Raw genomic sequence first — 12,109 nt, 5'->3', positions numbered from 1 at the left:
ATTTACTATTATAAATTATTATTATTATATATATTTAATATTGATTTCAATTTTATGAAATAAAATTTATATATATATATATATATATTAAATTATAAATATATATTAAAATTTATATATATATTGAGTGTGAGTGTGTATGCGAGTCATGTGTGTGTTTGTGTCAGAGTGAGAGAGAGAGAGAGAGTGTTTGTGAGTGCGTGTGTTTGGTGCGGCATTGAAAGCGTGGTTTCTAACCATACTTTCTTCACAACACAGTTTAATTAAGAAAGCGTGTTTAGAAACCACGCTTTCTGAAAAAAAAATAAAAATAAATTATTTTACTTGAAAGTGTGGTTTGAAACCACATTTTATGGTAGTTTGTAACCACGTTTTCTTAATTAAAAGCATGCTTTGTAACCACGCTTTTACTATTTCACAAATTTTCCGCGAAAGGGGCCTGGAAACAGTGAAAGCGTGGTTTGTAATAGCGTTTTACCCCAGTTTAAGAATTCCGTCTAAACTAGACCTAGTTTGAGAAATAAGTTGCTAATTTGGCTTAATTTGGGAAAAGTCTCCATCTGAAAATTTCACCATAAATTTGTTTATTTATTTATTTTTTAAATATTTAAATACAATGATGATATCACTTTATCACTATTTAATGAATAATCTCTGTTTGTAGTGAAAACCATAATATTGTTAAATTAATGAGAGGTAAGATATGTTCATTGAATTCTATTTATGATTTTTTATTGGTTGGTTACACCATGCAGAATGGTGTCATTATTACCCTCAATATATATATATATATATATATATATATATATATTTATTCTTTTTAAAGGTGTACAATGTAAATTTTTTCAAATTTAAATTTAATATTAGGTAAATTACATCATTAGTCGTTATAGTATAAGCAAAGTGTAATTTTAGTTTTTATGATTTTAATTTAAACAATTTAAACTTTACACTTTCAATTATGTTTCAATATAATTCATCTGTTATGCTTCATAAACATTTTAAATGAAAAAAAGATCATACGTAAATTTAGAGGGATCAAAGTAGAATTAAAAAGAAATTACTTGGACCAATAATATAATTTAATTATTACACTGGTAATGTTTATAGTTTCTTTTTTATTCTATTTTGCTCTTTCAGTTTTGTACATGTTTTTTTCTGCTCAAAATTCTAACAACAAGTAATAGAGGAACTATATTGCAACAAAATTTAAAGTATATGCTCAAATTATTCAAATTAAAATTATGAAAATGAAAGTAAAATTTCGCCCAAATTAAAAAGACAATGATCTAATTTAGCCTATCCTACTATTAATAGGTGCCTTGGGGGGAAGTGGTATTTGTGAAGTTAGTGCACAATAATGGAGAAGAAGGTGGGCATTATAGGAGCTGGTATAAGTGGCCTTGTAGCCTGCAAGTTCACCCTCTCAAAAGGCTACCACCCAGTGGTCTTTGAGGCCAAGACCACCATCGGAGGAGTATGGACCAAGACAGTAGAGACCACCAAGCTTCAGACCCCAAAACATTTCTATCAGTTCTCTGATTTTCCATGGCCCAACTCAGTCACAGAGGTCTTTCCTACCCAACCTCAAGTCTTTGACTACCTTCAGTCCTATGCTGGTCACTTTGGTCTGCTTGAACATATCAGATTTGGCTGCAAAGTGGTCGGTATTGACTATGAAGGGATGGCGGCGGAGGCGGAGATGGAAGGGTGGGGGGTTTGGGGTGGCACAGGTGAAGCCTTTGGGTCTGGAAAATGGAGTGTTACAGTTCAGGACACCCAAAGTTCTTCCACTGAGGTTTATTTGCTAAGTTCTATTTCTTGCACTTTAAATAAGAGTAAATGCTACAATTTTAAGAATTTCTTTTTCTTCAGAAAAGTCCTAAAATTTCAAATCAATGGTAAGATTTACTTAGAGTGTGCCTCACAAAACTAACTTCAATATACACCATTGATCTGAAATTCATGACGGTGCCATAGACTTTCCGTTTTAATGAGGATGGAAATAAGGCAAATTACACATGTAGTCTCCATATTTTAGTTTCTATGTCATTTTGGTTTCAGTAATTCTAATTGGCTCGTTTTTTACAACAAATCTATGACTTTATCTCAATTTACTTCAATTGATTACAATTGTTAACATTTTTTTATATAAAAAAAAATGTGTATATGAACATGTTTTTAAAAACAAAATTATAAATTTGATCAACTTAGTAAGTTAATCTCAACCAAATTTGGGATCATTTTCTATCAAAAATCCTAATGACATTATCGATTGGACCAAATTGACGTAAAATTTAAAATTTAGAGGCAAAATTGAGCTAATTAAAAAGAGAAAATATTATTTCACCACCCAAACTTTCACGCATTTTTCAATTTGACCGTCAAACTTCAAGTAATATCAATGTTCCACCCAAACTTTCAAAATTTTGATCAATTTGACTCATGCCGTCACATTCCTTCTACAATTGGATGGAATGTGCTGATGTGGGGGGCAAATTGATTTTTAAAGTATAGTTTGGGGGGTAAAATGAAATTTCAAATGAACTTTGGTGCTACGTTAGCACATTCCGCCTAATTATAGACGGAATGTGACGGCAGTGGCCTAATTGATCAAAATTTTGAAAGTTTTGGTGTAAAATTAATATTAATCGAAATCTGGGGTCAAATTGAAAACCACGTGAAAATTTAGAAGGCAAAATGATATTTTCTTAATCAAAAATATAGTAATCAAAATGATGCAAAAAAATAAAATATAAAAACTATGAATGTAATTTGCCCATAAAATTATTGTAGTGTATGATTTGTTTAATCTCTGTTTTTCATCTAGATGGACCTCAGGATTCAATGTTTGCTAGCAATCCAAAGTCTCCGAAAGGAGGGGAGCTTGTGTTTGTTGGACAATCTTCACTGTATTTAAAAAGATTAAATTCTGTTGTGTACAAAACAACAACAAGAATAAAAGAAATAGAGAAAATGAGAGAATTTGTTTGATTACAAAAATCAAACTCGAAATAAAAATAAATAAATAAAACCACAGATTTTATTTTGTTACAAAAACAAAAATAAAATCTGATTAAATAAACATAATAAAAAATAGAATAAAATTAAACAACTTACTTGGTTAATTTATTTGAATAACTTTTCTGATCAAGTCCAGTGTTTAACACTGTGTCCTTAAGACAGATTCGCCCTCTCCACGGTGCTTTCAGAATTTGGACGTCTATCTCCCAGGATGAAATGATCTTACCACAAACAATAGCAGCACTACAAATTGTTTGCCTTACGAACACATTAAGTGTTTACACTCTTTCTTTCGGAAATAAAATGCAGCAAGATGAAGAATATAATTTGCAGAGGATGGAGTTCGAAAAAAGGAGTGAAATCCAAATGGGAGGCTAGTCTATTTATAGATGTAAAGGTGACTTTTGGTTTTGAATTGAACAGGTATGAAACCTGTTAGATTCAAATTTAAACAGATTTGAATCTGTTTATTCAAACAGATAGAAACGGGAAGGGCTCTGTTTGGATGAGCAATAAATCCAAAACAGTTTAATTCTGTTTGAAAACGGGAAGGGCTCTGTTTGGATGAGCAATAAATCCAAAAAATAAAATTAAATTCAAATGTTTTTGGCCCAAAAAGATTAAAAGCCACACAACACACCAGTGTGTGATTTTTGGGTCCAATGGATCTAGCTCAATTTTGCCCATAACCTCTCACTCTAAAACACTTGGGTACCCCTTGGGGCACACCCCAAGTATCTCACCCTAGGTCTTATAAACCCTTTCAAAACTTCCCACCAAATCAATGTGGGACAAGCCAATTTACCACCTTAAGGAATTTCCACCAAAACTCAATTTCCATGGAGCACACTTTGGCTTCAATTTCCCATTCACTCGGTAATGGTTTTAAGCAACCAAATATACCACGTGAATCACAACGCGGCATAGAACGCGTTACCACTTTGACCCGAGTAAATCGACACTCGGGGCCCACCTAAAAAATAGACAAAACTTGAGGAAAAATTCTGGTTTTACCCAGAATTTTTTCCACCATTTCCAACAGTGTTTTTATTTTCTTTGTTTTCCTATCATGTTAGCATTATCATTTGGAAAAGTCTATGAACTAGTAACCAGAAAATGCTGCAGAATTTGAAATGAAAGATCTAGATTTAATCTTCTTCTTGTAGAGTCACTCCATGAATGAATCAAGGCCTTATATTGCACATTTTGAGTAATTTTCTAGATCTGTATCATGGCGTTGTGTCACAGTGGTATGCTCTCTAACTTCCATAATGGAAGTTGCAAATTCAAGCCTCTTGTGAGACATTGGGTGATCCTCTTTCCTTTTTTCCTTAGATTAAATTAGTGTAAATTTTAACGAACAACTTAAGATAAAAATAAAAAGTTATATATATATATTTTGGGTGTATTTAACTCGCTATAAATGGCACATTTTTAAAGAGGCCATAATACATACAGGTTCATCAATTCGATTTTGTGATCCTATGTGTGGGAAGGTTCAGTGGGATACCAAACATACCAGAATTTCCAGAAGGGAAGGGTCCAGAAGTGTTTGATGGGAAGGTGATACACTCAATGGAGTATGCTACCATGGATTTTGAAGCTGCTAAACAACTTATAAGAGGAAAGAGAGTCACTGTTGTTGGCTTCCAAAAACATGCTCTTGACATTGCAATGGAGTGCTCTTTACAAAATGGTGAGAGAGAGACCCACCACAAAAAAATTCTTGTTTGTGAAAAGGGATTGTGCTTGTCAATCCACACTTAATTTAAATTCATGTTTTTGTGGAATTGATTGCAGGGGTGGAAAATCCATGTACAGTGTTATACAGGAATGAACACTGGAATGTGCCTGATTACAATCCATGTGGAGTCTCACTTGCATATTTCTACTTCAATCGCTTCTCTGAACTTTTGGTTCATAAGCCTGGTGAAGGATTTTTCCTTAGTCTCCTGGCTACATTGCTTTCACCTCTGGTATAGAATCGCTCCTCAGAAAAGCTATGCATTTAAAAAAATGTCCACAAAAGTAAACTTTTATGTCTCGTAGATTCAAATTTGGTTTAGTTTCATACTACATCTAAAATGAATCTGGATAAATCTGGTTGATGCATTTTATTTTAGACACTTTCTCTAGTTTTTCTTTTTTATTTGTGAGTGCATAGTTTCCATATAAGCTAAGAGAGCAACTTGCCTCCAATTCACCTTGGTTAGCTGCAACATACAGTTGGCCTTGTGGGCTTATCGCGACCCTCATTTTGATAATTGGATTTGCTCATTTGTAAGCCTTTGTGCAGATCGTTCATGATTAAATTAGATTAATCTTATAATTGTAATCATTTATATTTTTCTTAAAAGAACATGGTAAACATGATTTTAAAAAGATTGAAGGCAAATATAGGGAAAAATCATTTTAATCAAGGAATGATGATACTGATACAAACAATAGAATCAAGAGTAATGTGGGGACAAATAGCAAATTAATTTTATTGTACGCATAGAAATATAAAAACAAACATATCGAATCATTAGAGTAGGGTCATAGTAGATTCTAAGGGTCCAACAAGAATCGAGTCCACACTGAAGCTAATATTAATTTTCTAATGTTTGGCAGAGATGGGGATTTTCAAAATTTGTTGAAACCCATATAAAACGAAAGCTTCGACTAGCAAAGTATGGAATGGTTCCCAAACACAGTTTCTTGAAAGAAATCAGTTCTTGTTTGATCTCAACCGTCCCTGAGGGCTTCTACGATGCAGTTGAGAAACGAAGCATCATATTGAAGAAAGCTCCGAGTTTCGGATTCTGCAAACAAGGCATACTTGTTGATGGGGAAGTCGAACCTCTAAAGACAGACATGGTCACACTGGCTACTGGGTTCAGGGGACTTGACAAGCTCAAAGACATTTTTGCCTCCCAAACCTTTCAAGAACAACTAGTTGGGTCCCCTCACAAAACAGTCTCACTCTATAGGTTTGCATCTTACAACATATAGCATTTTTTAGAGAAAAATTCATTTTACCCTTAAACTACCACTCAAAAATCAATTATTCTTTTAATAATATCAATATTATACTTAAATTATTTGATTTTGTATTAATTTTAGTCCACTATCAATTACTGTCTATAATCCAACAAAAATTGCTGATGTAGTACCAAAATTTCATTTTACCCCTCAAACTATTGCCAAAATATCAATTAAACTCCCCAATAAAATGAAATTTGAGGGTCTAATTGATATTTTAGAGATAATTTAGGAGATGAAATGTAGTTTCAAACGAAATTTTCATACCATATCAACATCCTCGGTATTAAATTGTGCCAATCTAATCCCTAATGTATGAAAAGTATTGCTCCTTCTAAACTTTTTTTAAAAAAAAAAAATTAGTCCTCAAATTCCAAATTAAAACACAAATTAAATGTCACACCATATGTATGATATTTTTTTCAGCCACAGTTTATTAATACCAACTTGTTCTTTTCAACAGGGAATGCATTCATCCCAGGATTCCACAGCTAGCCATAATTGGATTCTCAGAGAGCATTTCAAACCTTCACACCTCGGAGATGAGGTGCCGGTGGCTAGCAGAGCTGCTTGCCGGCACGTTCAAGCTCCCCGACATCAAAGACATGGAGAAAGACATAACAAAATGGGACCGATACATGAAAAAATACTCGGGCGAGTACTACCGGAGATCATGCATAGGGGCTCTTCATATATGGTACAATGATCAACTCTGCAAGGACATGGGTTGGAAGCCAAAGAGGAAGAAGGGGTTCATTGCTGAGTTGTTTGAGCCCTATGTCCCCATGGATTATGCTCATCCTTAGAGATTGAGATGTACTGAAAATGGGTTCGGTTTCATGATTGTTTTGTGTATGTGTTTGTAATTTGATGATATTTGAAGCCTGTAGTGAAACTGAGAACAAAGTTGGTTGTGAATAGTCTCTGATGATGTATACCAGCTGTTGTGTTTGAATAAAGTTGGACAACTTGGATGTTCTGTTTCTTTAGCTATATTCATTAGGAGTTCATTTTTGTTCATACATTTTGAAAATACACGTGAAAATATGGCACAAGTTAGTTATGTGCGTATTTTTTATATAAAAAAAAGTTTACAGTTATAATAAATTGAATAAAATTTAGATAAAATTATAAATTTAGAATAAAAATCGAACCAATTAAAATTATAAGGACTAAAATAATATAATGTAATTTGTCTCTAAAATTTTGACATATACATGGTAGACTATAAATTTAAGAAGAATTTTTTTTTTAGGAGAACGAAAACATCATCACAACCGAACCTTTGAGAGGGATGCTTGAACCTGTCTTACAAAATTTTATTTTATTTTTTAAGAAAATAAATTAATTTAAGTCTATTTTCTAAAAGTTAAAAGAAAAAAAATTATGTTCACTGAGTTGACTTGAGCCTACTTTTGCGCAATCCCATTTTCTTAGTCAGCTTTGTCCATACTCCATGCCTACCCTCTCCTCCACCACACATGCACTTCTTTCATTTTCTTGACTTTTTTCTCATCTACTATATTGCTACAAATTATCTAACAAACACGGCCTTCACTTTCCTCCCTCTTTCTTCTTCCTATTCCTCTTCTATCATTGTTAATCTTTTGAAAGAAAGTTCTCAAATCCAAAATGAAACCACCATTCATTGCCAATTTAAACAGGTAAACTTGAAAAACTACATGAAACCCATGCAAATTTTTATTTTTATTTTCTTTTCATTATGTGATTGAGTGAGTAACTATATATATTTCTTCATTTATGATTTGATTTTTTTTTTTTTTTTTTGGCAGTTGAAAAGATCTTTTAAAGCTTTGTAAATGGCTACATCTCAGTTGACTTACCATGTGTTCTTGAGTAGAGGTGATGACACTCGTTGGACCTTCTCCGATCACCTCTATACAGCTTTGTTTGGTTCAGGTTTTCGCACTTTCGTAGAAGACGATGATGATGAACTAATACAGAGAGGTGGCAATACTAGTAAGTTAGAGTTGAAGAGAGCATTAATCAAACAATCAAGGAGTTCGATAATTGTGTTCTCCAAAGACTACGTTTATTCAGATTCGTGTCTTGACGAGCTTGTAATGATCCTCGAGCACAAGAGGGAATCTAAACATGTAGTTTTACCGGTCTTTTATGATTCATATTGCAAAATCAAGCTGATGGGTTTGTAATTTCATCATAAATTCTTTACTTGAGCGGTAATCGACAAAAGGGCAAATTATATCAGGAGTTCCTGTAGTTTATCGTTTGTGTCATTTTGATTTTTGCCATTTTAATTAATTCTATTTCGACACTTAATTTTAGATTTTGTGTCAATTTGGTTTAATTCATAACACGGATTAGCATTTTTAAGGAAAATGGTCATTGAGATGGTTGAGGTTAACTTACTAAGGTGATTTGCGTAACGCTTTATAGGTTTATCAGGACATCTCTTTTTCTATTCCTTCCTAAAGTTAGGAATAGCGAGATGAGAGCTAAGAGATTACATGTCTTAGTCTCGTGCATACTAGATTCTATAGGGGAGGAAACTTATTCGCTTCCCCCCTTCTCCCTAAGCTATGCTTCTTTGAATAAATTTATAATTTTATCTATAAAAGCATGAAAGATGTCGTTAATGTGCGTATTTTTTATTAAAAAAAAATAAAATCGCGTCAATTGAAATTATAAGGACCAAAATGATGCAAGAATCAAAGTATAGGGACTACCGGCGTAATTTATCCTTGATATAATGCATTTTTTTGGGATTTGTTGAGAAGTAATTGACAACAAAAGTATTTATTTATTTATTTATTTATTTATTTATTTTTTTGTTGAACAATATATATATATATATTTTTAAAGACAAGCACAGGAGGATTTTGTAAAAGTTTTGATAGGAAAATGTATGGATCAAAATCAAATACTTGCGTCCTTTTTCTGATCTATAATAAAATTACAAATGAAGTGCCTCTTGCTACCTAGGGTGATGCAGGAAGTGTAAATCTGATAATTGAACAATAAGAACAATCACAAATAAGAGAATTCTCTTTTAGGTTGTTTTTGAATTACGAATTTGATAGCGATTTGAAAAAGAAAAACAAAGTATGGATAAATGTGTTTGGATCATGAATTTAGATAGGAAAAAAAATAAGTGAAATATAATTAAATAATCCACCTAAATCCATAATGCGCAGACAACATTAAAGAAATATTATAAATCATCAACTACATAGCCATAAGGCTAATATTGTGGTTGAGTTGGAAACTATGTTTGCCATGTACTCTTGTGTCCTATTTTGCTTTGGTGAGCGCAATTGCCGAACCACGTAAACTCTATGTTTCTCTCTTGTGTGTATTTGTTTACATCAATCTAGGCTTCCTGACCCAACAGTTCCATCATTCAATCTTTCATTTTGATCAAGTGCATGTGCATGCTCCATGCTTATTGCACATATGGCACACTCTAGCTTTGTATAAATGCAATCCACCCATGCCAACTTCCTTCTTGTTCCTTCCAAAGATCATCTTATTAGTTGCTTTTGGTCACATTTTAGTAATGACACACACAGACAATTGTTTCCATTTTGTTCACAATTTGTAGGTACGAGTCAAAGTTTATCAAGATAATTGTTCAAGAGATTGCAAACAAATTGGATCGAACAGTATTGAGCATCACCCCCTACCCAACTGGAATAGATTCTCGTGTGAATGACATTAATCTGTGGCTTCAAGATGGCTCAAACAATATTGGCATAATGGTTATTTATGGAATGGGTGGAATAGGGAAGACATCGGCGGCAAGTTTTCGACTCGATTTCCGGCTCCATGAACACCTCCTCCGCCGCCAAATCCACCTCTTCCGCCGATGGAGGTGGTTGTTGAGGGCCGTTAATGTTGGGAGGCTTGGATTTTCCAGAGTTCGTATCTGTAGGCATCATATCTGTAGGCACGACTGTAAGCTACCACCTCTTCCGCCGATGGAGGTGGTTGTTGAGGGCCGCTAATGTCGGTTCACTTCCTATCTCTTCACCTCCGTTGCCGCCGCCGCCACAAGCGGCTGTTGAAGCTGAGCACGACAAAGATGATGAGGAGGAGGTGGTGGAGAAGTTAGATCTGATGATCTCTCAGGCGATCTCACCAAACACGATTCACTCATTGAAATTGCGTAGAACTTCAAATTGCAATTGTGAAGAGAGAGAGAATGAAGACAGCAATGATGTTTGGTAGCAATGAGGGGGTCTTGGAAGGATAAATTAGGGTATTAAAAATTAATGGGACTTGAAGGAGCAAATGATTTTATTTAGGACTTAATGGAGTATAAGTTCACAAAATGGGACTTGTATGTAAATGCTCCTAAAAATTATAATTTTATTATAAAATTTTGTAATATTAATAATAAAAATGCGTAATTTCATCACAAATTAACGTAACAAAAACTATCATAACTAAGCCACAAACCTTTGTACCATATACCATATGATTTCTATTAATGGCAATGGTGGAGCTGGAAATTTAACGTATGATCAAAAATTGAATCTTCTTGGTGCATTTTTTTAACAATTGAATAGAAGTATAATATATGAGTATGATAACCAAAACTTACTGGCCATGAACACTTGCCCAGTACAATTTAGCATGGTTTGTAGCTAGTAAACTCAAAGTGGTCCAGTTCTCAGTCCCACGCTCGAAAGAACACATGGGAAGTTAGTGGGAACCATGAGACTACTGGTAATTCAAGTGTGCTCTTCTAATTTCTTGATTGGACCACATGTGATGCTTTATGGGCCTACATGTATATCACAACATTAAATATTTTATTCTCATAACAAGTTTTTATTTATTTTTTTGTCAATTAGTGAGCTATAATATTATAATTATCATGAGATTTATATCAACATGACTTATAAATTCATAATCAACAACTAAATTTTATTAACCTAACAATAAGGACAAACAAATTTATGATTAATTAGTCCAACACTATCAACTCAACTAATGGAAATAAATAATCAACTAACAAACTCTGTATAAGAATGAGCAAGAGAATAAAATAAAACATTTTTTAAAATTTTAACAATATAAGAAATTTTATATGATTAATGGAGAGACATTATTATAATTTTATTAAAGATAAATAATATATATAATTTTTATGTATAGGTATAACAGTACGATGGTCAAAACTTTATGGGGCACGTGGACCTCTCATCCTTAGCTGGCTGCGTGGTCGCTACTTAACGGTATTGTAAAACTTATTAGGAGCGTATGACTTCATTCGGCAAGTGATGATTTTAGATAAAAAGTCAAAAAGTTATTAAAAGAATTAAAAAGTCAATAATTTATACAAAAAAGTTAAAGATTCTCTTTTCTCTCTATTTTTTTTAACATATTTTTGTAAAAAATAAAAAAGTCATCACAAACATACTAGTTTTTTTACATTATATTTTAGTAAAAAAAACCAAAAAATTACTAAAAAATCATGTTCCCAAACAAAGCCTATATGCGAATTGTGGAAAACATCCCTACAAAAAAAAAAAAAAAATATCTATATATATATATTTTTTCTTTATTTTTTTTGTATTTTTTTTTCTTAAAAAATTATAAGACCGCTAAAAAAAAAGGAAATCAATTTATAAAACAACCTTAAATTCACAAAATTAAAATTTTATTTTATTTTTTTAATTTCCCAAATCTATAATATAGTACACACTTTTTCTTGGATGGTGGTTGTTAGAATTGAGTAAAGAATTCAAAAATTCGCAATCTGAATTGGTCTAATCTAATCCGGTAGGTGTAAATTATTTTTTGAATTTGTGATAAAGTTTTAGATTAGAAAATTGAGAATCCATTCTCTACGGATTGGTTTTGAATTGGAGTTTACAGTTCCGGATTATAACCAATCAAAATCATATGTGACTTAAATCATATACCTACAATAGTCTCTGATATATACAATCTTACCCTCTTATATTGTCACGCCCCAAGCTCCGTGACAACGCCGCACACTCATATAAGTGAGCATGCAAGGCTAAGAATCCAATCACATAATCCACAATGTAAAATACTCAAATTAAATCCT

The 12,109-nt window shown here is 32.7% G+C and overlaps 1 protein-coding gene across 1 annotated transcript; it reads left to right on the top strand.

The window, feature by feature from the left end:
- The first annotated feature begins 1,205 nt into the window (after positions 1-1,205).
- Positions 1,206-7,069, top strand: LOC145820080 (putative flavin-containing monooxygenase 1). The gene is made up of 5 exons (XM_082914661.1): positions 1,206-1,798; positions 4,483-4,720; positions 4,825-5,000; positions 5,638-5,996; positions 6,512-7,069. Exons 1-5 carry the CDS (start codon positions 1,361-1,363, stop codon positions 6,852-6,854), a joined length of 1,554 nt encoding a protein of 517 aa, XP_082770787.1. The 5' UTR covers positions 1,206-1,360; the 3' UTR covers positions 6,855-7,069.
- Positions 7,070-12,109: the final 5,040 nt, after the last annotated feature.

The sequence above is a fragment of the Camellia sinensis genome, chromosome 2 (assembly GCF_055761805.1).
Source record: "Camellia sinensis isolate YWXY chromosome 2, ASM5576180v1, whole genome shotgun sequence".
Lineage (NCBI taxonomy): Eukaryota > Viridiplantae > Streptophyta > Magnoliopsida > Ericales > Theaceae > Camellia > Camellia sinensis.
This window is presented reverse-complemented; position numbering and strand designations above follow the sequence as displayed.